The sequence below is a fragment of the Hydra vulgaris genome, chromosome 06 (assembly GCF_038396675.1).
Source record: "Hydra vulgaris chromosome 06, alternate assembly HydraT2T_AEP".
NCBI classification, from domain to species: domain Eukaryota; kingdom Metazoa; phylum Cnidaria; class Hydrozoa; order Anthoathecata; family Hydridae; genus Hydra; species Hydra vulgaris.
This window is the reverse complement of record NC_088925.1, coordinates 1,835,001-1,847,500: the sequence shown is the minus strand read 5'-3', so window position 1 is coordinate 1,847,500 and position 12,500 is coordinate 1,835,001. Positions and strand designations below refer to the sequence as shown.

The window sequence follows — 12,500 nt, the reverse complement described above, 5'->3', positions numbered from 1 at the left end:
AGTTAAAGAGTTAAAAGAGGGTTGAAACATTGGTTTAAAAAAAAGAAAAACTGAAATGAGGAGTGTTTGACCCAAAAAAAAAAATTTTTTTAATAATGGCTTAAATCCAGATAAGCATTAAATTTCAATAAAATTGTGTCAATTTAATCATAAATAACATTAAAGAGTGCAATCAGGAAAACATGGAGTCGTGGGAAGAAGAAGAACTATAAAGAATAATAGGTGAACTAGGGTAATAATTGTTGAACTGATATGTAAGTATATGCCTAGTCAGTATATGCAAACCGACATCTGAATTTACTACCTTCAAATTTAAATAATTAGTTAAATGTGGTATTTTTCAATGGTAGAGGGAAGGAAAAAGAGCCACAAAGTTTGCCGTCTCGCAAATTTGGGGACAACAAGATATAGTTATAAATTTGCAAAGATATATATATATATATATATATATATATATATATATATATATATATATATATATATATGTATTATAGATAAAATATAACACTTTGAGTTTTGAAAAATTGCTTTACATAGTGTTATTGTTGTTTTAAGCTTCTTGCTGCTCACAAGTTTCTTTGCTAAAAGCTTTTTATTTATAGGTCATTATTCACAACATTATTGTTTTAAGTTTCTTAAAAAAAGTACTTTCATTTGAGAAAATGTCTTTAGTTGTGTTTATATTTTTTTACAAAAAAAGTTAAACTAAAATAATCAAGCATTCAGTTTGTATTTCTTTTGCACTTTGCATTTATAAAGACACATTATCCTATATCCTAATGACAAAAGTAGAAAATTTTTAAGTTCAAAAATGTATATAAATTAAAAAAAATTATTTAAAAAAAAAAAAAGCAACAATTTCTATTTTGCTCTTTATGAGGAAATCTAAATTCAGCTGTCTCATATTTTAGAAAGTTCTTGAAAGTTCTAGAATATTTTAGAAAAGACTTTCTGGACTTTCTAAGACTATATGGCTTTTGCACTAAGCAAAAGCAAAACATTCATAATTTAAGTCTAATAATACAAACAGACCACCAGATAATACAGGTAATGCAGTTGTAGATGTTCTTTAGAGAGTAACCAAGATAATGCTAAACCGGAAAACCTTCAATAAAAATAATAATAAAAATACACAACAGTCTTACTCAAAACTCATGCCTTAGGCAAAAGCTGATGGATGAAAGTAAAACTATTGGATAATGCAAGGCAAGTCAAGAAGCTTCATATACACCCTCCCCTAGGCTAGACCTGAAAGCAGGGCAAGATTATAAGCATCTATAAAAGTATTTAAAATCCAAAATTTTAATTTCAAAAACACTTTTTTGGACAATTTGAGAATATTCTGAATGTTCAATTAAAAATTTTCTAAAAAGGCACAAATTTCAAAATATTATTGTGCCACTCAAAAAAGTATTTTCTGTTTGTTTTTGGCAAAACACGCCATAAAAAAGCTCAAAAACCCAAGAACAAAGCACAAATGACAACTTGTTACATGGTGCTGTAATAATACGTTAATTAAATATGATGCTTAACTTAAAGCTTTTGTTAAATTTTTTAGGCTACTGTTAAAAAGACATTGTCAGAATTCCGTCGAACCCATCACGATAGTTGGCATATTCATAGACAAAAGTTTACAGAAGATCAACTAACTCAAATGAATGACTTACTTGCATCACCAAGCTATTATGCATAGATAACTTTTTTAACATTTAGTTATTCTTTATTTTAAACTTTTTACATATCCAATTAGGTAATTAATAATTACTTTAAGCTAAAATGCTAAAAGTTTTTCTATTTTTTGTTTTTTAATATTATTTTAATCGAAGTATTATATCTAGAATTACTATAGACCTTTAAATTATTTTTTGTATATTATTACTATGATCTGTATTTATTAAGTCTATAGTTCATAAAAAAAAATTACACTCATAAGTTATTGTGTTATATATATATATTTTTTTAAACAATATTTTGTTCACTCTGACTGACTAAAGATTTGAAAAAAAAGTTTAAAAGTTGTGCATAAAAAAAGTTATTTATAAAAAATAGAGTGAAAAAGTTTTAAATAATTTTATGTTAGTATGACTTTCTATCTCTTGATTATCTCTTGACTTTTTTCTTTTAATCTCTTTAATATTGATTGGTTTATGATGATGACGATGATGATGATGATGATGATGATGATGATGATGATGATGATGATGATGATGATGATGATGATGATGATGATGATGATGATGATGATGATGATGATGATGATGATGATGATGATGATGATGATGATGATGATGATGATGATGATGATTACAATTTATAAATTTTCAGCTTATAAAATAATGGCATCCTGGGAAGAAATTGAAACTGCTATTGCTGAAAATAAACATGAGCTGCATTTAAATGGTGATTCAGTTTCACAGAGATTAAAAACTGCGCCACTTCCTGAAAGTTTATTTAGAATACACACCTTGAACTATTTAGAAATATCAAACACATGCCTTGCAATTCTTCCGGATAAAATTTCACTTCTAGATAATTTATTAAATCTAGCTCTTCATAGAAATGAAATTATTGAAATTCCAGAAAATCTAAATCAATTAAAGAAAATAAAGTTCCTTGATTTATCATTTAACAAAATAACAACGCTTCCCATGTCATTAGAGTTACCCCATCTTCATACATTTAATTTAGGTAACAATCATTTACAAAGCTTACCAAATTTTGGTTCCCTTCCAGCGTTGGGTATACTCTTTATTGATCATAATAACTTGAGTGAGTTGCCTTCAGGACTTGAAATGCTTTCAAATCTTTCAGAGTTGTATGCTGCAAAAAATGAAATCTCTATAGTTCCTCAGTCATTAACATTAATGACTGCTTTAAAAGTTTTAGATCTTTCAGAAAATCTTCTAAAAGAGATAGCTGTTGATTTGTCTCTGTGTCGTAAAATGAAAGATCTAAATATAAAAGATAATCCATTAAAAGATAATCGTCTTCGCAAGATGACTACCCAGTGCAATACCAAGTCAATTTTGGAGTATATTGCACAACATACAAATACAAATGCTCAAAAGGGGAAAAAAGGAAAATTAAAAAAGAAAGTTGATGACAGTATTCAAGATGATGATAATGAAAAGAAAATTTATATAATGCAATCAAAAGATTCAAAACAAATTATTTCAAAAGCAAATGTCAAAGATGTCAGATCATATATTTGTTGTGTCATTGTAAGAAACTTAGATCTAAGGGATTTAAGTGTGTTTAAAAAATTTATAACGCTTCAGGTAAGTTTTTAAACGTTTAATTTGTTTAAACATTTTTTTATATTTGTTTGTTTTTTTAATACGTCTTTATGGTAGTTGTTTAAATTTTTTTTTGTCTCTTAGACAAAACTTCATGAGAATGAATGCGATATGCGAACAAAAGCTACCATAGCAACACATAATGCAGTTTCGCTGAAATTTCCTTTGACTTATGAAGGTGTTTCTCCTAATAGTTTGGAAATTATACCATTGGGTCAAACTAAAAAGGTCTCATCAACTGCACTTATTGATCGTCTAAAGACAGAACGAGATGATCTTAAGTTAAAAAAAAAACGACAGCCTAAAACTGGACTTTACAGGTTTGTCTTGTTTTCTTTTTAATGTTTGCATATTGATTCAATTACGTTTTTATTTAATAAGGTAGGGAACCTGTTGTGACCACTTTTTGGATCAAGTATTTTTTGCATAGTCTATTGAATAAATTTGAACCATTTAAACTTAAGAATTATTAATTATATAAATTATATATAAGACTTTTTTCTCAATTGACCAAGAAGTATCTTTTTTCTGTGTTTTAAAAAAGTCAAATTGATCAAAGGTGCAACATGTATGTTGAATCTTTGACCAATGAAATGTTGTTCTTTTGAACAAAATTTAATAATGACATTATTAAAAAATCATGCAATCTTTGGACCTTTTATAATATTTTAGTTTCTTATATATTATAAAGAAACTTCTGGCCTACCTCATGTCAATAAAAAAAAACTATTTTTAAGCAATCTTAATTGTCTAAAAAAAATCTGAAAATTCAATCCTTACAATCTTGCAAAGACGTGTGTATCGAAGTTTCGATACTTAGTATTACTTATAGCATCACTAATTTTTTAAATGAAACCAGTTATTCTTACTATTTTGCCACATTTTGCCATTTTGATATAATTACATATTTTCTTTAGTTAGATGCTACTTACATAGAATGATATGGGTTTAAGTCCAAAACTTTAAATGCGATTTAATTGTACAAAATATGTTTTCTAATATATATAGTTATTTTAATCATTTTAGATGAGAAAAGAGAAAAACTATATTTCTATAACTAGCTGGTGGTCTATATTCATTTACATATGACCATAATGCTTTTTAGAGGAAATATTTTAATGATGACAACAAAATATACAAAATAAAAGTATAATATATTAATTAATAACAAGAGGTCAGATCAGCAGTAAACATAAGATGCTGACGTTTAGACGAACCATACTTGGTGGTGGAAATTTCATAATAATATCTTGTCATCATCTTTTATAATTTTGTTATCAAAGTCTCCTGATATCTTATAATACTTAATTTTGTAAACTATACCAACAATTTTTACAACTTCTTCTAGATAAAGTCTTGAGTTTTTTCGGGCCAACTTGACAAAAATTTCCAGAAACAATTTAACTTTCATTATCAAGTATATTTACTCAAAGATCAATTTCATCAGAAATTTCATCATCTAAACTAAAAAGAATTTAGACAAAAAATAATCTGTTTTGCAAATTTTTTTTTTTATCTTGAAGAGGACTTTTTACATTGTTGGTTATTAGATTTTGAATCTAGAATAACTTTAATTTCAGGTGTCTCAGTTAAAATACGTGATTTTCCTTTAGGCGTTTTTGTAGTAGTTGTTTTTCTTAACTTGGCTATGTGGTGAGGTCATATTACTTCAGTTGAAACAATGAATGATATTGATGGTAAACTCGCAGAAGCCATTTCCCCTAAAACAATAGACAATGTTGATGGTAAACTGGTAGGAGCAGTTTTAACATCAATACTATTATTAGAAATGCAAATTTCAGTATTTGTTGTTGACCTAACAGTAATATTTGGAGCTAAAAAGTCAATATCAGTAATAATTTCTTCAATCATGCTCCCTATTTGTATTTAAACAAATAAATATTTATAACATTCTAAATTGTTTTTGTAATTTTTATTCAATTCATACAGTTTCTTTATTGAATGCAGAAGATTTACCAAGACTTGGTTTAGATAGATATAACTTATTATTATATTTTTTAAGAAAATACTTGCAGCCATTATACAACTGCACATTTATTTTTCATCCATAAAATTTAAGTTTTTTTATGATTTGCTACAGCATACTCATATGCAAATGATATGATCTGCTTTAATGTAAGTTCATAATGCTTAATGCCAATTGGTTTACCAAAATTAATTCTTTTGTTGAGAATATTTTTTAATTTTGTATAAATATTCACAGCTTCTAGATTTTGTAAACTGCTCTAACTGATATATCAAAGTTGATTTTTTAATGTTGCAATGTCATGCAGCTTCACTTGAACTCTTTTTTTGTTCAAACACAAAATTTACTGTGCTAAGCATATCTGTTTCAGAAATCTTTTTGCAAAAAACACTAACCTTGATCCTTGGCATTTTAAAACTAAAATTTATTAACAGAATTAAGTATTTTTATGCTTTTTTATTCCCTGTGTTGTGTGTGTTGAGAGCTGTGCAGAAATTAAGTAATAAAATGAGCTTATTTATGACATTGATACAGCTGTCCAACTAACAAAATTAACAATTTGATTATTTCAAATGTAGTAGAGGTCTAGGAATAAATAGTGAATTGCATTAAAATTCAATGGAATTACTTCATTTCCATAATACTAGAAACAATTTTGCATTCAAGAGCAATAAAGCACAGCCGCCTGATAAACTTGATAATAAATTTCTCAAATTTGGCCTCTTAAAGTTTGCAAATAACTGAGGAAACATTATTTCCAGGTCAAAGGTACAACATGCTAGTCTGGTCAAAGGTACACAAGATGGGTTTCTTTAACAAATATTGTCTTAATCCCCATTTACAGTAAAAAATAATTATCCAAACTTTTCCATAACAAAAAAAAATGTTGGGTAATGTTTATAATGTCGTAGATGAATCAGACAACAATTTATGACTATTCTAAAATCAAAATAAGATTGGCACAAGTATTTTAAGAGCCAAAACTTATAATTTCACGTGGATCAATATGATCCATCCCAAATATGATCTTTTACATTAAAAAGAATTGTCATGCACTATTATTTCAAATGACACTTCATGTTTTTTTAAAACAATAATAGTAGGCCAACAGGGTAGTAACTAAATGGTCAAAGGTTCAACAGGTTGCCCTACTGTAAATGCATTATTATGTTTATACTTATATATATTTGGAAAATTATTCTTTATATATATGTATATATATATATATATATATATATATATATATATATATATATATATATATATATATATATATATATATATATATATATATATAAAGAATAATATTATAAATTTTACTTATATATATATATATATAAATAAAATTTAATCGACATCTTTAATAGTATGTGTAATAATATTATAAGTATTAAAACATCATATATGGTATCATACTATTTCTTTCTTTTATTTTTTTTTTTTTTTTTTTTTTTTTTGTTAATTCACCTCCCCAAGGCCCAGAAGACCACTACAGATGAGGAGGCTACTTAATTGTGGTTATAACCCTCTCTCAACTCTATAACTCTGAAACACGAACTTTGACAAACAAGGCTGCTGCGCGGAGAAACAAGTTGAGCGCGGTACTACCAGGGATGTGGTCGGGATCAAACTCGGAACCACTCGCTTATGAAGCGATAGCTCTACCACTACACCACTACAGCATATAGTGAGAGCCATTATCAAACTAATGAAACCCTTTTTTATTAGTTTGATAATGGCTCTTACTATATGAGCCAAAATATCATGTAAAAAAAGAAATAGTATGATACAGTATATGATGTTTTAATACTTATATATATATATATATATATATATATATATATATATATATATATATATATATATATATATATATATATATATATATATAATATATATATATATATAATATATATATATATAATATATATATATAATATATATATATAAATAATATATATATATATATATAAAAAAAAAAATATATATATATATATATGTTGTTTTATTGTACCAAGTTATGATACAAAGACTCTTGTTCGTTTGAGAGTGATCAATATTAGGTAAATTGTTTACAAAATAGATCAGTATTAATATATAAAGAGTTTGATTATTTGAAAAACTAAAACTTTGTGATGCAACTTAAAATTTCATGCCCTTTGGCAATCATCAGCCATATTTTAGTCTTGAAATTAAGAAAGAAGCGTTAAAAAAATACAAAAAACAGAAATTGACAGAAAAAACATAACAAAGCAATGGAATGAGTTCTGACATCAAAACAAACAATATTTAATTAATTAGAAAATTGATCAATTACCTGTGTTGAATAGCGCCAGAAGAAATTTGTTTTGATGCCTGCACTTGGATAGCATTTCACTTTTTTTGTTTAGCAAATTTTTATTTTTGGAAAATAGAATTTCATATTTTTTGTTTGTGCATAGTTTGCAGGACTTTGTGGTTGGGTTGTAAGCATTGCATTGCCTAATTATTTTTCATTTAACAACTGGGCTTAAGTTGGCATCTTTTAATTTCCAAAATTTTTTTGATAATTCGGTGTTGTTTTTGTATTTTAGAATGTTAAATGATTTTTATATGGTTGGCATATCTAATTTTGAATGGTGTTTAACTTATACCGATGTAGGATTTGTTGACAGGAGTGTTAGTAGGATTATTGGAACTTATATTGGCTTGGTATATAATGTTTTTTGTTAAACATTAGTTTGATAAAGGGCAGGTATTTTTATAAGGGCAATTGCAGTTGGTTTTAGGTGGAACTTTGTTGTTGTTCAGAATTTGTTGATTGTGTGCGTTTAAAAAAGACTTCATACTCGGCATACAGCTATAACTTATTTTTATCGTGTTTCTGTTAAAAATTTTGTGGAGTCTGTGATTTATTAGGAAGTGTTTGTTGATTAAGGTTAAAAAGCTTTTTCCTATATTAGTGCTAGCATTTTTGCTGGAAGGAGGGTTGAACCATATGATGTTGCGTTTACGGTTTTTGGTATGAGGAAAATTTAAATTAGGGTGATATGAAAGTTTGTGATTAAAACCATATAATTTTCTTAATATGGCTGATGATTGCCGAAGGGCATGAAACTTTAAGTTGCATCACAAAGTTGTATTTTTTCAAATAATCAAACTCTTTATTTATATATTTATATATATATATATATATATATATATATATATATATATATATATATATATATATATATATATATATATATATAAATATATATATATATATTAGGGTGTCCCGAAACCAACATTTTCGAAAATAATCTGCCCCCACCTCCTAAATAAGTTCTATCTAATACAAAAACACTAGGTTTAAAATTTTTGGATGCACCATAAAAAAAATATATATATATATATATATATACACACACATATATATTAGGGTGTCTCAAATAACAATATTTTTGAAAATAATCTGCTCCCACCCCCTAATTGTGTTCTATCTAATACAAAAACACTAAGTTTAAAATTTTTTTGAATAAAAAGTATTTTAAGGGGTCACTCAAGACCCTTGAATATTCAATGGGTCCCTAATATTTTCAAAAAAAAAGTTTTTAAAAATATGTCAACCTAGTACTCAAATAAAAAAATTTCAAAAATAATACTCATTTCGATAAAAATTGTTAATTTTGGTGTTATTACATAAAAAATTACGTTTTTTAACAAAAAATTAAAAAAATGCATTTTTTGTTTTTTTATGATATAAATAAGTTCAATTTTTTTCTAAATGATCATTATTTTTGAAATTTATATAGTTTTGCTTCATTTGAGTATCAGGTTGATATATTTTTGTTTAACTTTTTTTTTTGAAAGTATTGGGGACCCACAAAATATTCGAGGGTCTTGAGGGACCCCTTAAAATATTTTTTATTCAAAAAAATTTTAAACCTAGTGTTTTTGGATTAGATAGAACACATGTAGGGGGTGGGAGCAGATTATTGTTAAAAATGTTGTTTTTTAGGACACCCTGATATACATGTGTGTATATTATATATGCATATATATATATATATATATATATATATATATATATATATATATATATATATATATATATATATATATATATATATATATATATATATATATATATAAATATATATATATATATATATGTATATATTTTTTATGGTGCATCCATTGCCCCAACATTTTGAAAAATTTGTCAAAATTGTTTGTCCCGACTTTATTTCTTTTTCATTTACCAAAGCATCATTTCTGGTTCAATTTTAGAAAATTTGAACATTATCTAGGTGGTCCACCAACCAAATGAAGTTTTGCATATTTTCAGAGAGTTTGCTATATATTAAAAATTTCAGAAACAGTCTAGTAAATGACAATCTAAAATGCAAGATGGTAGCTAATGAACTGGCACAAGATTTTTTTAAAATATTATATAAGGTCAAAAAGTGTTATGTTATAATGTGAAAAATATTATAATTATTTGAATATATTGTAAACACTATTTTTGCATTTTATTATATCTACATTAATTAATAATTATATTTTTATTTATTATTTATTAAAAAAAAATTGATAATATTAGATATTATTTTTTTTGTTCTTTCAAGCATGTCAAATTTTGTTACAATCGATAAAAGTTCAGATTTGTGGTGGACCTCCTAAATCAATTCTAATCTTGAAAAAATTTGGCAACCTTACATTGAGGATACAATGAAACATTTTGGGACTAGGGACAAAGCATTTCTTTGACATGAGGGCGTTGGAAGCACCCTAATATGTGTGTGTGTATGTGTGTGTTTGTGTTGACCAGGAACAAATTTGATACAATGTTTTGACAAAATTGGAAATTTGTCAAAATATTTCCCAATTATTCCCCCCTCCCCTGAGAATAAAATGTGTACCAGGAATGCATGGGGTCCTTTTCTTTTATTCTTTTTTCTTCTACTCAGCTTCAGCGCTGCATATATTGATCGGACAGCACCAAAAATAAAACAAAGTCGTAACTCTTATTGAAGATGAATATGAAATCAACACAAAACTAAATGTGGTTTCAAAACAACACGACAAATAAAGCTCTGATTTCCAAATATATATTAAGAATTATATATTTTTATATTATAAAATAATCAGTGTATATTAATTATTATTAAGAATAGTATATTTTTATATGATAAAATAATCAGTGTATATTAATTAATTATTATTAAGAAAAATATACCTATTAAGAATAATATACAGTGTATATTAATTAATTATTATTAAGAATAATATATCATTGCCGCTTTTATGTTAAGAGTATTCTTTTGAACAAATATATTTTTTTCACTGGTAAGCATTAAAGGGGGATTTTTAAAGTAATGTAGCAATTTATTTTCAATAAAAACCTCTGTGGAAATGAGCCAATGATCTTCTACTTCTAATAATTATTTAAATTCTGCTTGATATCCTTTATGGATGAACCCTTACACCATCATGTAATAAATTGTGTCATCAAAAGAAATGCTTTAAAAATTAAAAAATAAAAATATAATTTTTTTAAAATAGTAAACTCAAGCTTATAAATTTCATATTTCACATTTATTGCGAGTTCAATTTTATAATTAATATTAATTTTCTTTATACATAAATTGCATAGCAAAATAAAGTTGCAATTACAAAGTCTCAGCAAAAACAACGACAATTTTTTTTTTTTTTTTTGTAATTCATCTTCCCAAAGCCTAAAAGGCCATTACAGACAAGAAGGCTACTTAATTGTGGTTATAACGCTCTCTCAACTCTATAACTCCAAAATAAAAACCTTGACAAACAAGGCTGCTGCGCAGAGAAACAAGTTGAATGCGGTACTACCAGGGACATGGTGGGGATTGAACTCGGAACCTCTCGCTTATGAAGCAAGCACTCTACCACTACACCACTACCGCAAATGTCATATAATTACAAAAGAATATTGATACAAATATCATATAATTACAAAAGAATATTGATCGCAAGCGATTGCACGCTATAGTGGCAACAAAATATACCAATAATTGTTTTTTCATTCATTGTCATAAAATGTTATTATGACTATGGTTCATTCAAACATTTAAATTTGCTTTTGCATTTTAAATTCAAGCAAGCAGTGAATCTAGTTTTCTTGTTTTTTAAATTTCTAGCACCAGTTTGTTGTAATAAAAAATTTTTTTGTTAATAAACATATTTAAATTATGTTTTAATATATGTATTTAGTTTATGTTTTAAACATAGGCAACCAGTGCAGTAAAAAAATCTATTTTCCTCGTTAAATAAATTTCTAGTACCAGTTTGTTATAATCATAAAATATTTATTTAACTTTTCAGCCAAAAAGGGCGAAACTTGTAGAAAATTTACATTTGTTGTTGTTAAACAAGTTTTTTTTAATAATATTTTCTGTTGTTAGAACGCATTTCAAAAAATTGTTGGCAAATTTTGAGAAAATTAATTTTAGAATCAAGTTGCCAAGAAAATCCCTAAAATCGCTTGAAAAATCCTAATTCTCCAAAAGCTTTTCAAGAGATATTTTTGCAGTTATGCAATTGTGTAGTTATACCAATAACGGCAATTTTATTTCAAGTTTTACACACTAAATTTGAATTTCTTGTTATTTTCTATTAGTTTTTAATAATAATTAATTTTCAATAGTTTTTAGAATTATTATTAAACTTTAAATTGGCAAACTTTATTTGGAGAATAGGATTTTTTCTCCTTTAAATTGAAAATTTTAGTTTTATGAGCATTTGCGAATATTTTATTTGACGGGGCCCCACAGGGCTAGTTTACACCCTGTATATATATATATATATATATATATATATATATATATATATATATATATATATATATATATATATATATATATATATATATATATATATATGTATATATATATATATGTATATGTATATATAATATTAAATAAAAAAAATATATATATATATATATTAACAAAAATCATATATTAAAAAACCTAATAAAAAATAATTCTAAAATAATTCATTAAAAAAAATTAGGATTTACTATTACTCATTTTAGTAATTTCTATGAAATAGTTTAACAAGTCAATTTATATTTATATTATGAATATTTTAAATTAATAATATTTTTTTACATTTTGTAATGTAGCTGTTTTTGTGTGATTTTTTGTGATTGTTTGGTAATGTGGTATACTGGTTAATTTAGATATATTGATTTGGTTGATGGTAAAAATCAATTTGCT

General features: G+C 25.7%; 2 protein-coding genes across 2 annotated transcripts in view; both read left to right on the top strand.

The window, feature by feature from the left end:
* The window catches only part of LOC101234870 (proteasome activator complex subunit 4A), a 75,757-nt gene extending 73,825 nt beyond the window's left edge, over positions 1 to 1,932 (top strand). The window contains exon 33 of the mRNA XM_065798937.1: positions 1,559 to 1,932. Within this exon, the coding sequence (XP_065655009.1) occupies positions 1,559 to 1,693 (135 nt within the window). The 3' untranslated portion in view covers positions 1,694 to 1,932. The remainder of the gene's footprint in view (positions 1 to 1,558) is intronic.
* A 358-nt stretch (positions 1,933 to 2,290) lies between these two features.
* LOC100202898 (leucine-rich repeat-containing protein 47) overlaps positions 2,291 to 12,500 on the top strand; it is an 18,161-nt gene continuing 7,951 nt past the window's right edge. The window contains exons 1-3 of the mRNA XM_065798938.1: positions 2,291 to 3,278; positions 3,381 to 3,616; positions 12,464 to 12,500. The exon at positions 12,464 to 12,500 is cut by the window's right edge and continues 66 nt beyond it. Coding sequence (XP_065655010.1) covers positions 2,292 to 3,278; positions 3,381 to 3,616; positions 12,464 to 12,500 — 1,260 coding nt within the window. The 5' untranslated portion in view covers position 2,291. The remainder of the gene's footprint in view (positions 3,279 to 3,380; positions 3,617 to 12,463) is intronic.